This window comes from Lissotriton vulgaris, chromosome 2_1 (genome assembly GCF_964263255.1).
Source record: "Lissotriton vulgaris chromosome 2_1, aLisVul1.2, whole genome shotgun sequence".
NCBI lineage: Eukaryota > Metazoa > Chordata > Amphibia > Caudata > Salamandridae > Lissotriton > Lissotriton vulgaris.
In genome coordinates this window covers 468,198,897-468,222,415 of record NC_141687.1, presented here as the reverse complement: position 1 = coordinate 468,222,415, position 23,519 = coordinate 468,198,897, and the positions used below count along the sequence as shown (strand labels likewise).

Sequence of the window (23,519 nt, the reverse complement as noted above, 5' to 3'; positions counted from 1 at the left end):
TACTGCGGGCATCCCGGGACCCGCTCCTCCTGCCGCTGTCCGGTGGAGACCTCCGCGTCCGACCAGGGGCCCTACTGCCGCCTACGAGCTCCGACCCGGTGGGGCTGCCGCTTTCTGCGCTAAAGATCGGAGGGCTGTTGCCGGGACGGACAACGCCGCCCGGCTCCGTGTTGCTGCCCACCGAGGCCGAGCGCGTCGGGCTCAGCGGGTGAGGGTGCCCACCCCCTCTTCGGAGCTGGAAGTGGACCGTGGCCCGGATGGGCTGCAGAAGCAGGCAGCTGCTGTTGGGAGGCAGGGAGCCGGTGCTGCTGCGCTGCCTCATCCTCTGGGGCTGCTGAGAGGGGCCAACGGACATGACATCAACTGAGCGCGACGGGGGCGGGACACGCTTCACGCCGAATGCCCCGGGCACCATGGGCTGCCGAGGCGTTCAAGATAAAGGGTTTATGAAGTAATTTAAAGCCCACGCAGAGACCTCAGTTCGGGAAAGGTACGTCTGTTGGTCGGGGGACTGAGCCACACTCCAGCTGCCAGCCCGGCGCTCCTTTCCCAGGCAAAGGGTGTGAAGGCCGGCTTCACATGCGCTGCCTCGTGTGGTGCTTGTGCTGGCGGGGGGGAGGGAATCCCTTGTGCCTGGGGGGCTCCAGGGGAGTGCGTGAGGCGTCCGTGAGAGGCTGAAAACCCGGGGGAAAAAATGCCGGCTGCAAGCTTCCAAAATTTTCGGAATCGGGGGCGTGTTTTGGCGTTCTGAGTGACGGATGACGTCACAGTCGAAAGAACGCAAAAAAACACGCCCCCGAATCCAAAAGAGACGGGGCTTTATTGGAGTGACTCCCCTCTCCTCCAACGGCTGGCCTCCGTTTAGGAAGCCAGCCAATGGAGGAGAATGGAGTAGAGAGGCGGGTCCAAGCTCCCATACTCCAAATCATTAAATCTCCTCCCGGAGACTGCGCAAGCGCCGCCTTCGGTCCTCGACGTAAAATGGCTTGTCGAGAGTCAAGGATATGATTGCATTAAACAAAGTCCGGTAGTTGCAGGACTTTTATTCATGCACTCAGTTTGGCTGGAAAAAGCATGTTAGAGACTGGTTGATAAAACAACGCATCAGACATGTATGCCTAAAGGTCTTTTTTAAGAAGTGGTGAATCAATGCAATGTGAAAGTAGGGAGGACAAGAACCCAGTATAGCAATTCACAGAAAAGTTTTACACGATGCAATAGGGCAAAAGAAAATACTGAAAACGTAATGGTAATGTCTACTGTGATAAAACGATCTTCTCTCAGAGAAATAATCCAATCAAAAATTAAATGAGAAGTGTTTGACAAGGATGAGTAAGAGAGTAACAGACTGTTAATATCATAACTTTGAAGTGTGTGTATATATATATATATTTCATTTTAGAATTTTTATAAATATAGGCCTATCACATATCCCTGACATCTATAAATTGAGCATATAACTACAATTAAGGAATTTAATGTTGCACAAGATGGTGTAGTGGAATGTAAAGACGTCATTCATTAACTCATTTCAGGTCTCAAAAAGGAACATCAATTGCCCATTAAATTCTTTCATAAGTGACATATAAAGAATATGCTCACCTTGTGTCTTGAAGAAATCTAACATCGCAGATCAAATACTGTACATGGGTTGAATGTTCTTTTCATACATATAAGAGATTTACTGGGATTAGTGATCTGTGGTACGCCTATCCCATTATAATACTGCTATAAACTCCACATGCCACTGAAAGGGTATTTATGTTTATAAAACATAATCTAAATTATATTGACCCTGAAATTGTCATGAGAAATTAGGTGGATGTGCTAGGTTCAATTTCTTTCTGCATGATTTCCTGAGGGCTGAGGCAAAAAAATCAGCAGAGGCCAGAAAAAATACATGTGTTTACTGCTCCTCCAAGGTGAGAGGCGCTGATTTTAAATTATATTTTCAGGTGTTTTGTTAAACATACCATGTACTAATCTATGCTCACTACACTCACTATTGCAAAATAGGGTATAAGTCTGCCACATCAAGATTATTTTTCACACAGTCCCATTGACTTTTAGCTTAACATAATGACATTAACCTCTACCCCAGACACATTTAAATTAGACACAGGAATTTCAAGTAAAGTGAACTGTATTCACATCAGCTCAACAACTGAATACATGTCCCAACAGCGAAGTTTCTATAAGTTACATAAAACATAATACATTCTTCAAATAATAAAAGGCTCACAATATTAATTTGTGAACCTTCGTAGGTCATTAAAAAATATGTATTAGGAATGCATAGCCATCAGCACCACTGTTTATTCAGTTCATCTATTTTCAGCTGATAGCTAGGGCAGTCTTGAGGCTTTGGCTATAAATTACGTTTCAACTGAACGAGGCAACACTGGTCGTTAAGGCTTGCAAGTTTTTTTCGGTTCGTTGGTGAGGCCTGATGGTATTTATCAAAGGTTAGGTATGCAGATATGGCTAGCTTCCGTCTTCTGGCTCAGTCTTTATGACTTTCTCTTCAGTGATGTTAAATGCGGACTGCGGGTAATCCTTTAATATCCCAAGGCATTCTGCAGAAAGATAAGAAATAGATCAATGTATTCACTTGCGAGGTATCAAAATAAATAAGCCATTGTTCCTGTTGCCATGTTGGAATGGTTTTTGAAAGCATATCCTGACTCACTGGGCCTAATTCATAAACTGCATTTTGTAGTACGTAATGCAGTATCACAGCAGTACTACTCACACACTACAAAATGCAATTCACAAGCCTATATCTGGAAAACTCGCGCCCCCTAGCTTAAATGCGGAGATCTACGCCACTGTGTCCGAGATCTCTGCACATATGAGTATACTACTTTGTGGTAAATCTAGGATTGGACAGGGGGAGCGGTGAGAAGAGAAAATGGGAAATAATTACTCAACAATCAGTGCTATTTATTGAACTTTAAGCGGTATTTGGGAGGGAAATGCTAATGCAGAACACACACTCATGAAAGAGTCTTTTATAATGTACACAATGCACTTATAAAGTCATTACAGTCCTAAAAGTGTCACAATATTCATATATCCAGTCCAGCCTTGGAGTAAGTCAGTGTTAAGAGGAAGGGGTCCCAGCGAAAGTGGAAGACATATAATACACTTCACAAGAATTGATCTGAAACAATTATTTTGATCCACAAATTTATTATTCAATAAGGGATCCGGTGTAATTAATACACATAGCAAAGCAATCAGCTGTATTCATGGTCATACAGTGCCCCAGGAAGGAGAAGGAAGTGATAGTGAGGAGGTAGGGAAGTGATAGGATGGCGTGACAGTAAAATCAATAATTCAAAATATTCTTCACGCTATGAATCACATAGCAGTAAGTGCCACAAGCTTATGGCAACATTGTATTTACACAGGCATACGACACATAGTACAATATAAATGCAATTTTTCGCATGTGTGGTTGCCGTAATAGAAAAAGCCGTCAACGTTTCGACCCTCTGAGACTGCAGGAAGATTTAACCTTGCTGCGGGGTCTTCATCAGGACCAGGGAAGGGGCAGGGGACCTAGTAAACGGGTATAATTGACTTGGGTTAGAGGGGTGTAGCTTCAACCTCTATTTATCACATAGGTAGATGCGAGCGAACAAGTGAATCAATATTTTTTTTTAAAAAGGAAGGAACTTGCATGCAAGTGAATTCACATTATAACAAACTGTTAAATAAGAGTGTAAATCTATACAATTGAATAGATAGATGACTAAATTTATTAGCGTAGACTTGGATTGGCACATAATAACCAATGTCTGGGTGCCTGTGTAGTAAACTGGCAGAATACAGGGCGGACAGCTACTCGCCTGATGGGGATGCACTAGAGTGCCAAATTAAAGAAAGATAAGGATGGCCACAAAGTCATAAACAACCTGAATATTAGTTTTTAAATTGACTAACATTCGATGACCATAAGGCCAAAAGTCGTACAAAATTAGATAAGTAACGGACATACCACATGGTCTGTAGTTTACAATATGGTCTTGTAGGTACTTAGATCATAGGCAGGTCTGAGTCAGCATCTAAAATAATTGGTAGGTATTAGTTAGAAAAGGGCTTAAGTGGCGATGACAACATACATACAAAGGGTAGAACGGGAAGCTTACCGAAACTTGGCATTGTGCCAGTAATCAGAGTTCAGTCAAGCAAAATACGCGGGGAATTAATCCATTGTCGGGCTAGGGAGACAAAGCATAGGGATCATAAGTATTCTGTTCACTAAACAGATTATGTATGACAGAGGACAGAGCGGGCGGGGGATCGTACTCACTCAATAACGTTGAATCACGGAGCTCCGTACGCGGGCAGCCGATCACCGCGGCATTTCCTGGTTTAAAGAAATAACCATGGAAACAGGTCACGCGGTGACCGTCAGAGTCATGGAGGTTGTAGAAAGACTATGGATTGCGGAATAATTATACGATTTAAAGCGTAATGGACTGGAACAAAACAATTATTCATTGTGATGGTAAAATATGCAAATATTCACAGCGTCATATTAAACAACAAATTAGGAATAAAGGCAAATAAATTACGATTGCAGGGCGTACCTCGTCCACATGAGGGTAAGGCCCATAGCTGAAAAATTGCAATAATCACAATAGTTGGCCACCTGGTGTAAACCAATATGGGAAAGAAAAATATTAAGCAAATTATGAAGGGTGGCGTACCTATCGCACATGATGGTAGGGCCAACCTGACAGGATCAAACAGCAGTATGTAAACAGTATTTAAAACAGACCGAAATCGGGGTCAATTCATAATTCAACTACCCAATTCAATGGTACACATCCATTGGAAAAAGATAAATGTCTGAGTGGTAGCGTACCTTGATTAAATGGGTCTGGGTGTGTCATACCACAAAGGTGGCCAGGTGATATTCAGAATATTGGGAAAATGGATATCATAGTGATAGGTTGATGAGGGTGATAAACCTGGGTGTTAAAGAGGAGTCAATCACGGTAATGTGGCCAGTTGGGAAAAGGAACTGTCCTGTTCATTGAGGCCGGTTTCTATGGAGTTAAAAAAGTATATCCATTTCAGTTCTTGAGTGTTCAGAATGTCAGAAATGTTGCCACCTCGTGGTCCTAACATGGTTTTCTCAATCACCAGCCATTGTAGACTTTCAGGTGGGTGGGCATGCAGCTTGAAGTGTTCCACAAGAGGTGCGCCAGGAACATCGCATCAAATGCGGCTCATATGCTGTAGGATACGTACTTTGATTTTTTGCTGGGTCTGCCTAATATAGATCTTTTGACATGGGCATATGATGGCATAGATGAGGTTGTTAGAATTACAATTACTGAAGGATTTTAGTCTGACCGTTAAGTGAAGATGTACAAATTCTTTGGTCTGTATAGTCATATCACAAGCCTTGCAGTGGCCACAGCGGAAATGGCCAGTGACTGGTGGAAGATTCCACAAGGTATTGATGGTGGGTTGATTGTCAGGCGATAAGAAGGAACACACAACGTAGTCTTTGATGCTTTTGGCCTTCTTAAAAGCATGGAGAGGTGTCTCAGATTGTTTGATTTCATCCGATACCAGATGCCAATGTTTGTTGATAATCCTTTTGATGTTATTACTTTTCGTATTGTAGGTTGTGACACAAACAATACGACTCTCTTCACAATTTGTTCTGTCTTTAGGAGTTAGAAGTTCCTCGCGTGGATAGAACCATGCGCGTTTGCGTGCCTTTTTGATCAGACGTCTTGGGTAACCTCGTTCAAGCAGGCGATTGGAGAGAACCTGAGATTCCAAGAAGTAGTCGTTTTTGTCTGAACAATTTCTCCGTATCCTCAGAAATTGCCCAAAGGGGAGATTGTCCCGGAGAGCCCGAGGATGATGGCTATTGTAAGGCAATAGGGAGTTTCTCTCGGATGGTTTGCGGTATAATTTCGTGCATAGTCTTCCAGAGTGATGGTAAATGGTTACATCTAAGAAATCGATGGTGTCGCTGTCTGATTCAATCGTGAACTTGACATGCTGGGATTGTTGATTTAACCAGGTGAAGAAATCATTCAATTGGTCGTGAGTGCCATTCCAGATCATTAAAATGTCATCTATATACCTCATCCAGAGGTCAATGTGCTCTCTGAATGGGTTAAGTTGGTTCCGGACACTGTCCTCTTCAAACGCTGCCATGTATAGTATAGCTACGTCTGGGGCAAAAGGGGCACCCATAGCTACACCTGATGTTTGCAGGTAAAACTTGTTGTCAAACAGAAAGAAATTACGAGTCATGGCTGTTTTGAGCAGAGCCACAATAAACTCCGAAGGGACTTGTACTGGTGCAGGACGATTTTGGAGACATCTGGATATCACAGTTAGTGCCTCTTGTTGGGGAATGCAAGTATAGAGGGAAATTACATCACACGTAACCAACCTTTGCTTCGTCGGATCGTATGGAATATTTTCAACTATGTTGATGGCGTGCATTGTGTCTCGAAGGTAGGACGGGGTAGATTCGGCAAGTGGTTTGATGAAAAAGTCAATATATTTGCCCAATGGTTCCAGTTTAGAGCCGCAGCCAGATACTATTGGGCGGCCAGGAGGCTGGGTCATGTTCTTATGTATCTTGGGCAGAGTATATAATGTTGCAAGACGAGAATGTTTGTTGTTCAAAAAATGAAATTCATTTTCGGACAGAAATCCTAAATTGAGGCCTTCCTGGGTTATTTCAAGAATCTCCATTGCAATTGAGCTAGTTGGATCAGATCTCAACAGTTGGTAACAAGTGTCATCCTGTAATTGGCGAAGAATCTCTGACTTGTAGGCACATAAGGCCTCAATTTAGGATTTCTGTCCGAAAATGAATTTCATTTTTTGAACAACAAACATCCTCGTCTTGCAACATTATATACTCTGCCCAAGATACATAAGAACATGACCCAGCCTCCTGGCCGCCCAATAGTATCTGGCTGCGGCTCTATACTGGAACCATTGGGCAAATATATTGACTTTTTCATCAAACCACTTGCCGAATCTACCCGTCCTACCTTCGAGACACAATGCACGCCATCAACATAGTTGAAAATATTCCATACGATCCGACGAAGCAAAGGTTGGTTACGTGTGATGTAATTTCCCTCTATACTTGCATTCCCCAACAAGAGGCACTAACTGTGATATCCAGATGTCTCCAAAATCGTCCTGCACCAGTACAAGTCCCTTCGGAGTTTATTGTGGCTCTGCTCAAAACAGCCATGACTCGTAATTTCTTTCTGTTTGACAACAAGTTTTACCTGCAAACATCAGGTGTAGCTATGGGTGCCCCTTTTGCCCCAGACGTAGCTATACTATACATGGCAGCGTTTGAAGAGGACAGTGTCCGGAACCAACTTAACCCATTCAGAGAGCACATTGACCTCTGGATGAGGTATATAGATGACATTTTAATGATCTGGAATGGCACTCACGACCAATTGAATGATTTCTTCACCTGGTTAAATCAACAATCCCAGCATGTCAAGTTCACGATTGAATCAGACAGCGACACCATCGATTTCTTAGATGTAACCATTTACCATCACTCTGGAAGACTATGCACGAAATTATACCGCAAACCATCCGAGAGAAACTCCCTATTGGCTTACAATAGCCATCATCCTCGGGCTCTCCGGGACAATCTCCCCTTTGGGCAATTTCTGAGGATACGGAGAAATTGTTCAGACAAAAACGACTACTTCTTGGAATCTCAGGTTCTCTCCAATCGCCTGCTTGAACGAGGTTACCCAAGACGTCTGATCAAAAAGGCACGCAAACGCGCATGGTTCTATCCACGCGAGGAACTTCTAACTCCTAAAGACAGAACAAATTGTGAAGAGAGTCGTATTGTTTGTGTCACAACCTACAATACGAAAAGTAATAACATCAAAAGGATTATCAACAAACATTGGCATCTGGTATCGGATGAAATCAAACAATCTGAGACACCTCTCCATGCTTTTAAGAAGGCCAAAAGCATCAAAGACTACGTTGTGTGTTCCTTCTTATCGCCTGACAATCAACCCACCATCAATACCTTGTGGAATCTTCCACCAGTCACTGGCCATTTCGGCTGTGGCCACTGCAAGGCTTGTGATATGACTATACAGACCAAAGAATTTGTACATCTTCACTTAACGGTCAGACTAAAATCCTTCAGTAATTGTAATTCTAACAACCTCATCTATGCCATCATATGCCCATGTCAAAAGATCTATATTGGGCAGACCCAGCAAAAAATCAAAGTACGTATCCTACAGCATATGAGCCGCATTCGATGAGATGTTCCTGGCGCACCTCTTGTGGAACACTTCAAGCTGCATGCCCACCCACCTGAAAGTCTACAATGGCTGGTGATTGAGAAAACCATGTTAGGACCACGAGGTGGCAACATTTCTGACATTCTGAACACTCGAGAACTGAAATGGATATACTTTTTTAACTCCATAGAAACCGGCCTCAATGAACAGGACAGTTCCTTTTCCCAACTGGCCACATTACCGTGATTGACTCCTCTTTAACACCCAGGTTTATCACCTTCATCAACCTATCACTATGATATCCATTTTCCCAATATTCTGAATATCACCTGGCCACCTTTGTGGTATGACACACCCAGACCCATTTAATCAAGGTACGCTACCACTCAGACATTTATCTTTTTCCAATGGATGTGTACCATTGAATTAGGTAGTTGAATTATGAATTGACCCCGATTTCGGTCTGTTTTAAATACTGTTTACATACTGCTGTTTGATCCTGTCAGGTTGGCCCTACCATCATGTGCGATAGGTACGCCACCCTTCACAATTTGCTTAATATTTTTCTTTCCCATATTGGTTTACACCAGGTTGCCAACTATTGTGATTATTGCAATTTTTCAGCTATGGGCCTTACCCTCATGTGGACGAGGTACGCCCTGCAATAGTAATTTATTTGCCTTTATTCCTAATTTGTTGTTTAATATGACGCTGTGAATATTTGCATATTTTACCATCACAATGAATAATTGTTTTGTTCCAGTCCATTACGCTTTAAATCGTATAATTATTCCGCAATCCATAGTCTTTCTACAACCTCCATGACTCTGACGGTCACCGCGTGACCTGTTTCCATGGTTATTTCTTTAAACCAGGAAATGCCGCGGTGATCGGCTGCCCGCGTACGGAGCTCCGTGATTCAACGTTATTGAGTGAGTACGATCCCCCGCCCGCTCTGTCCTCTGCCATACATAATCTGTTTAGTGAACAGAATACTTATGATCCCTATGCTTTGTCTCCCTAGCCCGACAATGGATTAATTCCCCGCGTATTTTGCTTGACTGAACTCTGATTACTGGCACAATGCCAAGTTTCGGTAAGCTTCCCGTTCTACCCTTTGTATGTATGTTGTCATCGCCACTTAAGCCCTTTTCTAACTAATACCTACCAATTATTTTAGATGCTGACTCAGACCTGCCTATGATCTAAGTACCTACAAGACCATATTGTAAACTACAGACCATGTGGTATGTCCGTTACTTATCTAATTTTGTACGACTTTTGGCCTTATGGTCATCGAATGTTAGTCAATTTAAAAACTAATATTCAGGTTGTTTATGACTTTGTGGCCATCCTTATGTTTCTTTAATTTGGCACTCTAGTGCATCCCCATCAGGCGAGTAGCTGTCCGCCCTGTATTCTGCCAGTTTACTACACAGGCACCCAGACATTGGTAATTATGTGCCAATCCAAGTCTACGCTAATAAATTTAGTCATCTATCTATTCAATTGTATAGATTTACACTCTTATTTAACAGTTTGTTATAATGTGAATTCACTTGCATGCAAGTTCCTTCCTTTTTTTTAAAAAAAATATTGATTCACTTGTTCGCTCGCATCTACCTATGTGATAAATAGAGGTTGAAGCTACACCCCTCTAACCCAAGTCAATTATACCCGTTTACTAGGTCCCCTGCCCCTTCCCTGGTCCTGATGAAGACCCCGCAGCAAGGTTAAATCTTCCTGCAGTCTCAGAGGGTCGAAACGTCGACAGCTTTTTCTATTACGGCAACCACACATGCGAAAAATTGCATTTATATTGTACTATGTGTCGTATGCCTGTGTAAATACAATGTTGCCATAAGCTTGTGGCACTTACTGCTATGTGATTCATAGCGTGAAGAATATTTTGAATTATTGATTTTACTGTCACGCCATCCTATCACTTCCCTACCTCCTCACTATCACTTCCTTCTCCTTCCTGGGGCACTGTATGACCATGAATACAGCTGATTGCTTTGCTATGTGTATTAATTACACCGGATCCCTTATTGAATAATAAATTTGTGGATCAAAATAATTGTTTCAGATCAATTCTTGTGAAGTGTATTATATGTCTTCCACTTTCGCTGGGACCCCTTCCTCTTAACACTTATTGAACCCAGGTCCCCGTGATCCCATTGGGTAACCCCCTTGTATACCATTGGAGTAAGTCAAGCACCACACACGGTCAATCCCTACTACTTTAACAAAAACGTTGTTATCTAAAAAAAAATTCAATTAATTAAATACATATATATAAGTATGTGTCCTAAAAAGAAAAGGACAATTCTACATAATTATTCAAATATATTTATATTATTTTATTTCATTAATTAATCAACATTAAATTTGATGAGTTAATGTGCTGCAACATTTTACTGTATTAGTTCCAGATCAATAATAATCTTAATTTCATGGGACAGGTTTAGCACGGATTGAAGCTGCTTGCTAATACAGTGGAAAGTACATTTTGACAACTGGAAATTGGGAAATATTTCTGTTAATCTATTAAAGAAAAAACAATCTATATCAGGAAATCTCTAGGTGTATGCTGGAAGGACACATTGAAAGAGTGGATCTTGCTATGCATAGATCACTTTGTAGGGGTCATAAATAGAATTATTAGCAACAAAACTATTAAATAGCTTATGTTTTAACATTGTGTTTTTCACTGCAGTACTAAAGTTTGGCAGATAGCCACTATTAAGTTATGGATCCTTCTCAATTCAAAAGCACGCATCGTTATATGTGTCACATGTAACATCCCTCACCTGAGGATTGAGAGTTTGTTTCACTGCTGGAAAAAATCATGCTAAGCTCATTGCACAATTGCTTCCCTAAGTGCTGCTCGCCATCTGATGGAATCTGCTGCAGTGGTCGATTGTGATGATTTGTAACACGCAGGTTCAGCGGCCTTTCACCTGAAAGCAATATAAGAGAGTAAAGTCAGATCACAGGATTGACTGCTGTTCTTCAACACTTGCATAACCCCTTCTAGACGCCGGGTGAGAACACCCCGACACCCTGGGGCACTCCGGCCGTTACCCAGTGCACCCTGACCCTTTTATTAACACACGGTAGTCACTTGGTGGTGCAAAACAGCTGAATTTTTATTCACATCAGAATAAAATCATTGATCATTCACAACTTCATGCATATACGATATTGTTAACACCAGTTGTTTAGTCCACTGCCCTGATAGACCCTTCTCACAGCGCCTAGAGCAGTGGCCATTCTTTTTATGGGCGTCTAGCACCTATGTGCCCCCCTGGGTTTCACCTTGCTGCTGAGATTTTTCTGGGAAGTCCTTGTGCCACGTGCTGTGTCTACCCTGTGGTGACCCATCTCACTGATCCATACCCTGCTCCCCCGGGCCCTGCTCTAAGGCATCCCAGGAACACATACTTGAGCGGCTACTCTTTCTAGGCTATTGCGCTCGTCCTAGCTGTTCCTCTGTGCTGTCTCTGCCACGCTGCTTGTGGCTTCCCAACCTCAGGTAGCTCCCCTTGCCTTACTAATCCCTTCTAGCTGAAGTCCAGATGTTCTATGGCTCCCAATATGTTCAATAAAAACATGTCCATGCCCACTCCAGTCAGGTCATACCCATCTGCCTCGTAGTGCCCCTGGGTTTTGGGATTAATGAGCCTGGAGCCTACGAAGCCCCAACCATTCCCTTTGCATGTTTTACCCATTGCGATATTCAACTTACATCTAGAAATCTGCCTGATTCAAAGCTCCCCTCCATTCACAGCGTGTTATGATTTCTGACCAAATCAGCTCAGCCAGGCAAATGAGCCTGACCACATCTGTGAGGCCGGATATCATGGCCCCAACAGGCCCCTTCGCCTTAAGTTGGCCAAGTGCTTTCCCCCAAGGTGTACCCACTACTGAGTCTGGCTTCCCTAACTGGTGAAGCCCACTTTCTATGGCAGGTATCAATTGTTCCCATCTCATGCCCAATCTGCCTATCCATGTCACCACTGTATTGTGCAGCCACTTCCCTTTGTAGTTCTTCTGTGCTATCGCCCACCAATGAGCCCTCGCGATGTAGGAGTGTTCCAGAATCCATACTTCGCATTGTAGGGGGTCTGTCACGACACAAAAATGTCTTAAAACAGCAGTGGGTCAAATCGAATATGCTACTTACCAGTATGCATCTGTTCTTGGCATGTAGGGCTGCTGACATTCATATCTGTGCATAGATCGCTGCCTAGTGTTGGGTCCGGATGATTGCACATTGTTGTCCTGGAAGAGTCTTTGAAGTATCACGAGATAGGTGGCTCCTCCCCTGGACTACAGTGCGCATGGGCATCAACTCCATCCTCAGATTGTTTTTAGCCATTGTGACCAAGATGGAGTGAAACTAAGTGAATGATGACCATGCTAGAAGTATGTGTTAATTCTGCAGCTGCTACAGGCGCCGGGGAGGAGGGCGGGCGATATGAATGTCAGCAGCCCTACATGCCAAGAACAGATGCATACTGGTAAGTAGCATATTCGGTTCGAGGCATGTGGGCTGCTGAATTCATATCTGTGCATAGAATACATAGCAGTCCCTCCATTAGCGGCGGCCGCCCGTGCCAGCTGCAGTAGTTTGGAAAAGTGTTTTTAGAACAGCCTGCCCTACAGCTGCCTGCTGTTTGGAGTGCACATCAACACAATAATGCTTTGTAAATGTGTGTGTGGTAGACCATGTGGCTGCTCTACATATGTCTTCCAAAGGGATATTTCCAAGGAAAGCCATGGAGGCCCCCAACTTTCTGGTGGAGTGGGCCCGCGGTGGAATGGTGAGAGTACGTTTGGCTTTCAGATAACAGATCTGAATACATTTAACTATCCACCTAGCCATACCAGCTTTGGAAATGGGGTTAACTTTGTGTTGTGGCGCAAAGGAAACAAAGAGTTGTTTAGTTTTCCTAAAATCCTTGGTCCTATCAATGTAATACATCAGGGCCCTTTTGACGTCAAGGGTGTGGAGCATTCTCTCCGCCAATGACTCAGGATTTTGGAAGAACACAGGTAATTCAATAGTTTTATTAATATGGAATTGAGAAACTACTTTTGGAAGGAACTTAGGGTTAGTGCGAAGCACCACCCTGTTGAAATGAATTTGAATAAATGGCTCTTGGATAGTTAGTGCCTTGAGCTCACTAACTCGTCGCAGCGATGTAATCGCTATAAGGAAAGCTACTTTCCATGTCAAGAATTGAATCTCGCAGGAATGCAGTGGTTCAAAAGGGGGACCCATCAGCCTGGTGAGGACCACATTGAGGTTCCACTCCGGAGCTGGCGGAGTCCGCGGAGGAATAACTCACTTGAGCCCTTCTAAAAAGGCTTTAATAGCAGGCACCCTGAAAAGTGAGAGGTGCTGCCTGTTTTGGAGATAAGCAGCCATCGCAGATAGATGTATGCGAATGGAATCATAGGCCAAATTACATTTGTACAGATGGAAAAGATAACAAATGATGTTCTGAATAGATGCATCTAGCGGGTTAATGTTGTGTTCTGCACAGTAAATGACAAACCGCTTCCACTTCGCCGCGTAGCATGCTCTAGTGGTGGGCTTCCTCGCCTCCCGGATGATGTCCATGAAGTCTGGAGGAAAGTTTAGGTAGCCAAACTCTAAGACCTCAGGAGCCAGATCGCCAGGTTGAGCTGTTGCGGATCTGGATGCTGAATGTCGCCATGGCTCTGCGTCAGAAGGCTGGGTGTGAGGCGTAGCCTTTGATGCGGTACCACGGACAGTTCCGGAAACGTGGTGTACCATGGTTGGTGAGCCCACGTTGGAGCAACCAGGATGAGAGTCATCGAGTGCTGCTTGAGTTTGCGTGCCACCAGCGGTTTCAGAGGTGCTGGGGGAAAAGCGTACGCAAATCTGCCTGACCAGTTCATCCATATCGCATTGCCCTGCGACTGTGGGTGTGGAAACCTGGCGGCGCAGCTTTGGCATTTTGCGTTCTCCCTTGTGGCGAACAGGTCTATCTCTGGAAGACCCCACTCTTGGAAGGTGGAGTACTGATGGATGCAAATCCCACTCGTGCATTTGGTGGCTGTACCTGCTGAGCAGGTCCGCCATCTGATTGTCCTTGCCCGGGAGGTGTTCTGCCATGAGGAAGACGTTCCTCTGAATGACCCACTTCCACATGCTCTGAGCCAGATGAGACAGCTGCGGAGAGTGGGTACCTCCCTATTTCTGAATGTAGTACATGGCTGTCATGTTGTCCGTCCGGATCACACAACCTTGTTGCACAGATGTACTTTGAAAGCTTTTAGTGCCATGAAGATTGCCATCAGTTCCAGAACATTGATGTGCATCTTCCGTTGCTGTTGCGTCCATAGTCCCTGCACAGTGTAGTGGAGTACATGAGCTCCCCAACCCTGGAGAGATGCGTCCGTCGTCAGAATGATCTGTGGCACAGGCTCTTAGAACGGTTGTCCCTTGCAAAGGTTTCGTGGATTCCACCAATGCAGAGAGTTGTATCCCCGACCGCTCACCAACACTAGGTCTTTCAACTGCCCATGAGCCTGAGTCCACTGACGTGCTAGGCACTCCTGAAGCGGACGCATATGTAGCCTCGCATGCGGGACTATGGAGATGCAGGAGGCCATCATGCCTATCAACTGCATGACCACTCTCGCTGGAAGCGAGCGTTGGGGTTTGAATCGTTGTATCAGCGATTGAATGCTGCCGACCCTCACTGAATTTGGCTGTGCTGTGGCTGCCAGAGTGTTTATCGTCGCACCCAGATACTGCCGTATGTGGGCGGGCTGGAGGTGGGATTTTGGGTAATTCAGTGAGAATCCCAGGTCGTGAAGGAGGTGAATGGTGTGGGACACGTGAGCGGCACACTGCTGGGCTGACTTCGCCTGGATGAGCCAGTCGTCCAGATAAGGGTAGACGTGAATGTTCCGTCTCCTTAGGTGCACCGCCACTGTCGCCAGGCTCTTTGTGAACACCCTGGGTGCCGTGGTGACACCGAAAGGCAAAACCGTGAACTGGTAGTGTTGGTTTTGGATGGTGAACCGGAGGTATTTTCTGTGTGACGGGTGCAGTGGAATGTGAAAATACGCATCCTTTAGGTCTAAAGTTGCGAGAAAATCCCCCTGACTGCGCAACGGGAGCACTTGCTGCAGGGTGAGCATATGGAAGTGCTCCGACAGGATGTACTGGTTGAGGGGCCTGAAGTCCAGGATGGGCCTGAGAGATCCGTCCTTTTTTGGTATTAAGAAGTACAGGGAGTAGACCCCTGTGCCTCTTTCCTGCACAGGCACGAGCTCTATTGCTCCTTTTTGCAGCATGACGAGGACCTTCTGCTGCAATAAGTGCAAATGCTCGGCAGACATAGGACGGTGTCTTGGGGGTATGTTGGGTGGAGTGGATGTTAACTCCAGACAATAACCGTATTGTATAAGTTTTCTGACCCACCTGTCTGTGGTGATGGTTCTCCAGACCGGCAGGAACTGCTGAAGTCTCCCCCCGACCGGTGTTGCATGGTCGGCGGACAGTGACAAGGGGTCACTGTTTGTTGGTGGCAGAGGATCTGGAGTTGTTGTTTCCACGACCCCTGCCCTTGGCGCTGTTACCACGATATCCACCTCGACTTTTGTTGGTGTATGTGGACTGCGTGTTGCCTTTGTAGTGCTGCGTTGTTTGGGAGAGCTGGCCTCTGGAAACGCCTCTAGTGCTTGAGCGACGAAAAGACCCACCCCGAAACTGCTGGGACTGTAAGGCACCCATGGATTTAGCAGTTTCAGTGTCCTTCTTAATCTTTTCTAAGGTGGTGTCAACCTCTGGGCCAAACAGGTGATCTGGATTCATTGTTCGATTAAGGATGGTAGTTTGTATCTCTGGCTTAAATCCAGAGATTCTCAACCAGGCATCTCGTCTCAGCATGACACTAGTGTTGACAGTCCTGGCTGCGGTGTCAGCCGCGTCCAGAGCGCACTTAATTGAAGCATTAGAGATCAGCTTCCCTTCCTGAATAAGCATCTCAGCTGCTTCCTTGTATTCATCAGGCAGGTGCTGCAACAGGGTCTCCAGCGTGTCATAGTGTGCCCTGTCATACCTCGCTAGAAGCGCTTGCGTATTGGAAATGCGCCAGATGTTGGCCGCTTGTGCTGCCACCCTTTTCCCCGATGCCTCAAAGACCTTAGATTCCTTGTCTGGGAGAGGAGCATCACCCGTAGTCTGAGAATTAGCCCTCTTCCGGGCATTCGAGACAACAAGAGAGTCCAGAGGCAACTGTCCTTTGATGTAGGTAGGATCAGTAGGCTCTGGCTTATACTTTTTCTCAATCCTAGGGTTTATCACCCTCGCCCTGGTAGGCTCTTTAAAGATCTCACCAGCATGTTTTAAGATCCCTTTTAACATAGGTAGAGTCTTGACAGTCCTCTCCGAGACTGAGAAGGTATCAAAAAGGAAATCGACGTCAATAGGGTCAGCATGGAGCTGGACGTTGTGATTTTTAGCTGCTCGTTCAATGAGGGCAATGAATGCTGCAGAATCTTCTGTGGGAGACGTCTTCACAGAATAGAGTTGAGTGTCTTGTCCTGAATGAGGATCACATGGTTCAGCACCAGCAGCCCAGGGTTTATTGGTATCATCAGGGTCTGGATAGACGGGATAGCTGTACTCATCCTCATCATCGCCCTCCCCAGCGTCCACATCAGAGTAAGTGGGCGAGACATCATGAGTTTGTGGAGAAAGTGGCTCCACCAGGACAGGAGTGGAAGCAGAGTCCTTCTTTTTTTCAGAGGAATCTTGTAGGACTCCATCGGTGGTTCCGGGGCAATTTTCCGCTTGGGGAGGGAAAGCCTGCCCGTTTCGGCATCAATAAAGTATTTTTGTTGCTAGTCTACTGAAGGTTGTCGAGGCTTCAGGGTTGGGACCCCCGTCGACGACTTCGGCACAGAGGAAACCTTCTCGGGGACGCTGGCAACGTAAAGTGAATGGGCGTCGACGCCTTGTGAGGTCTCTCGACCGGCTTTGAGGTGGAGGATCCTTTGGTCCGACCGTCCAGGCCTTCTCCCTGATGCGCTGTAGGGAGTCCGTCACCTTCTTGGTGAAAGCGGCAGATGGGCGCGCCGAGTCAACGGGATCCTTCGAGGCCTCACCAGGAGTGGACTCTCGGGGTGCGCCGCTCTTGGCCCTGTCCTGTTGACGCAGAGTCTCGAGAACCGTTGGGTCACCGAGACCTTTCTTCGGGTCACCGAGTCCTTTGCTGGTGTCGACCGCCTTTGGCGCCGACGTGCTCGACTCGACCACCTTGACTTTAGTCTTCGGCGCGCCAGTCTTCGACCCGACACCCTTGACTTGAGCCTTCGGCTTGACAACACCCTTCTGCTTCTTCGGCGCCGAGGGCTCCGAGGCCTTGGATCCGACTAAAGCGATGCGCACTTTCGGTTTCGAGGTGGGCACCTGCGCTGTTTCTTGTGTCAATACCGTAGGTTTCACTTTCGGTTTCGATTTCCCAGGGTGCGGCTCAATAGCAATGTCCGTGGCCGAGCCCGAAGGCGGGGCCGTAGAACCCATTGTAAGATCTTGGGTAAGGCCTAGTGGCAATCCCTCGACCTGAGCCTTATGAATTGGCACGGCCCCAGTGTCAGTTTGAGGTAGCTCCTCATCCGAGCTATCCTCCATGGCCCCGAGGGCCCCGTCGTCGTCTCCTACCTCGTCAACGACTTCTTCAGCTTCGAACATTTCTGCGTCCGCGTCGTAGTCGTAGTCGACGTCCGCTGCGGGGTTCGACTCACTGACGTCCCTGGTAGATTCTTCCTCGACATCCCCAGCATCGAAAATGTCCGCAGGCGCCGGTGCAGCTTGCTGGGCCTCCTGTTGCGCAGCGCGTCAAAGCTTAAGCGTCTTTTTGGACCTGAAGCGGGAACAAGCTCATCATGGTCCGGCGACAGACACTTATTACACACCGGGTGGACGTCGATGTGGGGATACTTCGAGTTGCAGACGGGACATCTCTTGAATGGACTTGGTCCATGATGAACAGTCGATAGGGTCTGATGCGTCGACTGGGCCTTCCGCGCCGAAAGCACGCGGGTGTCTTGAATCCGGCTCGGAACCGAGCTGGAGGAACTAAGACCGAATGCAAGACTATACCGACGAAGAAACTAAAGACCTTTCGGTCTTAAGAAAGTTTTTTATCGATTCAGACTAGAGGAAATCCCAAAGACATCCGAACCCAATGGCGGAAAAAAACAATCTGAGGATGGAGTCGATGCCCATGCGCACTATAGTCCAGGGGAGGAGCCACCTATCTCGTGATACTTCGAAGACTCTTCCAGGACAACAATGTGCAATCATCCGGACCCAACACTAGGCGGCGATCTATGCACAGATATGAATTCAGCAGCCCACATGCCTCGAACGTAGCCCTTAAAGGCACCCAAAGCCCAGCGACCTATTCTCTTTATGTGATCCCCAACGCAACTGATACAGCCAGGTCCATCCTGAGGACCGTATTAAACTGGACATGACTAAGATATGAGCGATCCCCATGTTGAAACAGTGGGTGCTCCTGTTGTAGCCCATCATGCATGTATCTACTCATGAGGCAGACAGAGTGGCACCCGCTGTCCTCCAGGCAATCTAAGCGTGTGCACTTGCGCTTGGCATCCTGGTCTGCCTTGGAGCAGCTGAGATGTATTCTCATGTGACTTTCCCCAGGTGTAAGTCAATGCCTCTTAAGCACGCCTACCCTGGACTGTACCTTGAAGGGGCTACCAGCTCACTAACCCTGTAACCCTGAAAACAGCGTCACTGGGGGCTCCATCTCCCACAACCCACTGCGCTCTCTTCAGCTGTTCCCACTGCAGCGTATTTAAAGATCTGAGCTGCCCCACTGCCGGGGATGCGTGCGGCCGCGCCTGGGCCAAGGGTGGGTCTGTCATTGCCAGGAAGAGGCAGGGTATGGCAACCCTCCTTGATTTTGGCACAATACCCTTGTTGTCAAGCCTTATTTTGTTCTCAAGCTGTGCCCTCAACTTTACTGGCTGCCTGTCTCACTGCATATGGGGACTAATTGATTTTTACATTCTGGAGAAGAGAAGCGTATAGTGAGCCATTGGGCTACGTGCTCCGGGTCTGCAGTATCTAATATGGTTATAGCATGTGGGACTGACTGTGCGTCAGACTGTGCATTAAGGAAACTAAAGAAGCCATCCACCAGCCAGTGTTGTTGACTTTATTTCCCAAATGAGAGTGGCTCCTTGGGGGCCAAGAAAGCAAGCTCATTTTCCTATTTGCAAAGATTTTTGAACTGTGTTCACTCCCTGCGTCTGACTGGCACTTGGTTGCAGACGCGCATATATTAACTGATTATATCAGGTGTTGGGAGCTTGTACCTGGGTTTCGCAGCTGTATGCTAGGACCTATGGGCTATAAAACTATTTACACAACTATAAGTAGAAGAAAGGGCACTCTGGGCAAAGTTTAAGCAAGGGCTTTAGCAGGGTGCACTCTCGTTGTGGTAAAAGGGGGAGGGGGGGGCAACTTTCTACTTACACTTCGCAAACACCTTTAATGGGGAACGTGACCTAAGTTTGATTATCAGGAATAAAAATTGCCTTTGTGTACTTGGTTACTTTGGTAATATGGAGAAACAGAAGCTGATTGAATCTGGTCAAGGAATTGCCAATTATACTAAAGCTACTCAGCAAATTGACAGCCAACCTTTTAGTGGGATAGATCAGCAAATTGAGAAAGTGGAGTCTACCATAGGGGTCGTCATTGCTCAAAATGAAGTTGTTACCACCAAAGCAAAAAAGGGACCTCAAAAGATTTCAAGCTACTTTCACAAACCGGTGATACCTCCCTCCAGCCAATCAGAAGCATCAGGGGTTGCAGTGCCAACTCCAGCTACACCAATGGTATTTCAAAACCGATTTCTTCCCCTGATGGAAGAGGAGGATGGGCCCACAGTTACATCTGCTAAAGATAGGAGTGCACTGGGGGCTGGTCCAATGCACCCTAATCTATCGACCCCCTTTATATGACCACTTATCTTCCTCTTATTATGGAGTTCAAAGCGGGGGTGGGGGAGTTAACATTGAGGTTAGTCTTCTTATGAGTAAAGTGGACCAGATTCTGACGTCAAAGGAGACAATGACGCAGCAAGGGTGGCTGCTGATGCCTAGTTCTAGAAATGTAGGAGCAGTTACTGCACTGGCAACGGCGCAGAGGCCTACAAATAACTCTAGGGAGAGTCTGCTCAGGCCAGTTTATTTGGTCCAAGCAATATCTAGCAAACCACAGACCCACAGATCGATGTTTAACCTTAATACCCCAAGACCCAGCTGTAGAAATAGAAAAAATGCCCCTACACCCACTGGTTACAGAGAGGGGGCCTAATGAAGGGGAAGAAACTGTCTGAATAGCTATCCCAAGAATAGATTCAGACTGGCGATGGTCAATGTCCCAAGACTGTTAGATCCTACGAATTTCGAAGACGAAGAGTCACTAAAAAATAAAGTAGCCCACTGTATAAGACACACCAGGGGATGCCATTCCGTTATCATATACAATATCATGTGCGCTAGAAGATGTTCCAATGCTGCGACACCCTTCGACAATCAAAAGTATGTTTATGGACAGGAACATCGTCAATAGCTTGTCACGCTAGATATTTGGTCCTGTTACCATAAACACTCAAGTATACAGTTTAAATACGGAGGTTCAGGGGGAAGGGGACTGATGCCACCTGGCGAATCTGCCCACTTGCCAGATGTGGTCACTGGGCTTGATAATAATGACTCACTTGGGTTTGGCCTGGGCATTTTCTCTCAATATCAACCCCAAATAAAAGCAGCTAGTGAAGTTACATGTCAGTGAAATAACCACCTGACGCTGCCAATGCATGGAGGGTGGGGGTGGAGGGGGACGGGGAGGGGGGTCGGGTGGGGAATTTTGGGGGTGGTGCAAAACATATGTAAAATAACAGGGCAGTTACAGTCTGTATTAGCTGAGAGGACAGAGTAATCCGTAGTGGATTTCAATTTTTCCGTTTTTGAAGAACCATAGACATGCAGACATCCCATGAGAACAGTAGCCCTATGTGTCTTGGAATGGCCCATGATGTGTGGGAACTAACATCTGCTGCTAACATCCCGACAGGATCCATCTCTTAGAGTGCACTAAAAAAACTCTACTAAGGGCACAAATCGTACCTTTATTTGTCTCTTTAGCAGTACCCAGGTTAATCACTTTCCATCAATAACCTCATTAATCTCTTGGGAAGCCGCAGGACTCAAGGCTAAGCTGCTACTTCCACATTGGTGTAGTTTTATCAATAACTGTCAAGAAACTTGGTGAACAGGCCCTATATATAGACTGAGTTTTCTGATGTATTTTATCCCGGCAAAGCCAAGTAAAGGAGGGAGGCCTACTGGAGGATTGGTAACATGGGTTAAATCCTCCCTGAATTGCAAAATCCGACAATAAAGAAACAGATAGTGAGGTCATATTAGATATTGTAGTAAGTTGTGGCAGAAAGTTTATTGTGTCATTTTGTAATATCTTTGCGAAAGGTGAAATGGGAGGTGTTGCCTCGCCAACAATTCAATCCCTGGAAGTCTTCTTGGATAGACAACAGCCTGGGGTTAATCTGATTCCTGCTGGTGATTTCAACACTACATTTGAGCCCCTTGCTAGGGACGATGTTGAAATCAGAGTGGAGGAGGAGGAAAGATGGGCTATCCTTCAAAAGGAGATTGCCCCAATTAAGAGGTGGACACTGGCTGCACTCCAGCGAAAAGCACTCACTATCGAATCTGGCATACAAGTGACAAATGGAAGGACGAAATCTGACCCTAAGAGGACATATATGTATAACAGCCATAGATCTAAAAATCGCATTGACTATGTAATGGTTGATCTGAAACTGTGGCACCTAGTTAATGACATGGCTGTACTAGAAAGGGAAAAGAGTGATCATAACCGTTTATGCTCACAATAGAGTATTTATTAATTAGGTTTTGGGTTGATAGCTCAAATCTTACTAGAACTCGAACATACAGCAGATAAAAGCCTCAATAAATGGTGGCAAATTACTGAGAACGCTTCCACGTCCCTAATTTTCACTCCGTAGTGCACTTAAGCTCCGGTCAGTTTTTGAAATGTCCCCCAGCGCTTACGATACTGCGCTGCTGTTTTGGGGGCCAAGGCGTTCTCCAACAGTGTTGTCAGATCAGATCTACTGCATCAGTGTAAAGTTCTAGCTGCCTTGCGGTCACCCAAGGTTCATGCCACATCAGGATGCCGTTGACACCAGCCGAAAAGTCTGCCCACTGCCTGAGGTCATCTTTTATACCTCTGGTTAGCCTAACCTGGGTGTGTCTCTATGTCAGTCCTTTAATCAGCCAAGCTAAGTATCTCGCAAACGGGCTCCCTGCTGGGATCACGCGGTTGGAAAAATTCTGATTTTCTAGCAGTTGCTGCATTTCTCCTATTGTGGCCTTGTTCCTCAGCAGCAATTGACCGATTCATTGCCTGAGATCCTCTATCTTAGCTGGGGCAGGAGACATATACCTTCAAGCGTGTCCAACTCAATCACCAAAAAGGATAGCTGCATGACCGGGCCCTCTGTTTTTTTCGTGTGCTAGTGGCACCCCGAGTTCTCCTACCTTGGCCAAGAAATGGCCCAGTACACCTTCACACCTAGTGGTACCTGGCACACCAATGAAGAGGAAGTCATCAAGGTAGTATACTTTTCCCCGCGCTGGGTCGTGGACCCCTCGGTCCCATTCTAGGAAACTGCTGAACATCTCAAATTAGGCACACAAAATTGCACATCCCATTGGGAGGCAAATGTTGTAGTAGTATCTGCCGCCATCAAGGTAAAGCCCCAGAAGGTGGTAGCTGTCAAGGCGTACTGGTAGAAGGCGGAAAGCCGACTTAATGTCTGTGTTTGCAAGCAGTGCCTCTTTTCTTATCACTTTGACTCGATCCAGAAGTAGGCAGTGCTGCCACTCGCCTCCTTTAACGTTGTTCTGACACAAAGGCCCTCCTCCTGATTGGGCCATTTTAATAGCTGCCTGCCAATCATGACGCCTATTTTTTGCTAGCTTGCTGGTCTACCTGCCCTCGGTGACCACCTTCAAGAGGCGTTAAACACGGTCCCCTATCTGGCCTGGCTGTGCCACCCCAGCCTGCGACTGTGTCGACATTTGTTTTCT

General features: G+C 46.1%; 1 protein-coding gene across 2 annotated transcripts in view; it reads right to left on the bottom strand.

The window, feature by feature from the left end:
* Window positions 1–1,452: 1,452 nt before the first annotated feature.
* The window catches only part of NAB1 (NGFI-A binding protein 1), a 140,694-nt gene continuing 118,627 nt past the window's right edge, over window positions 1,453–23,519 (bottom strand). For both annotated transcript variants that reach the window (XM_086955377.1, XM_086955379.1), the window contains exons 7-8: window positions 11,108–11,257; window positions 1,453–2,576 (exon numbers count right to left, since the gene is read on the bottom strand). In XM_086955377.1, the coding sequence (XP_086811503.1) occupies window positions 2,485–2,576; window positions 11,108–11,257 (242 nt within the window). In that variant the 3' untranslated portion in view covers window positions 1,453–2,484. The remainder of the gene's footprint in view (window positions 2,577–11,107; window positions 11,258–23,519) is intronic.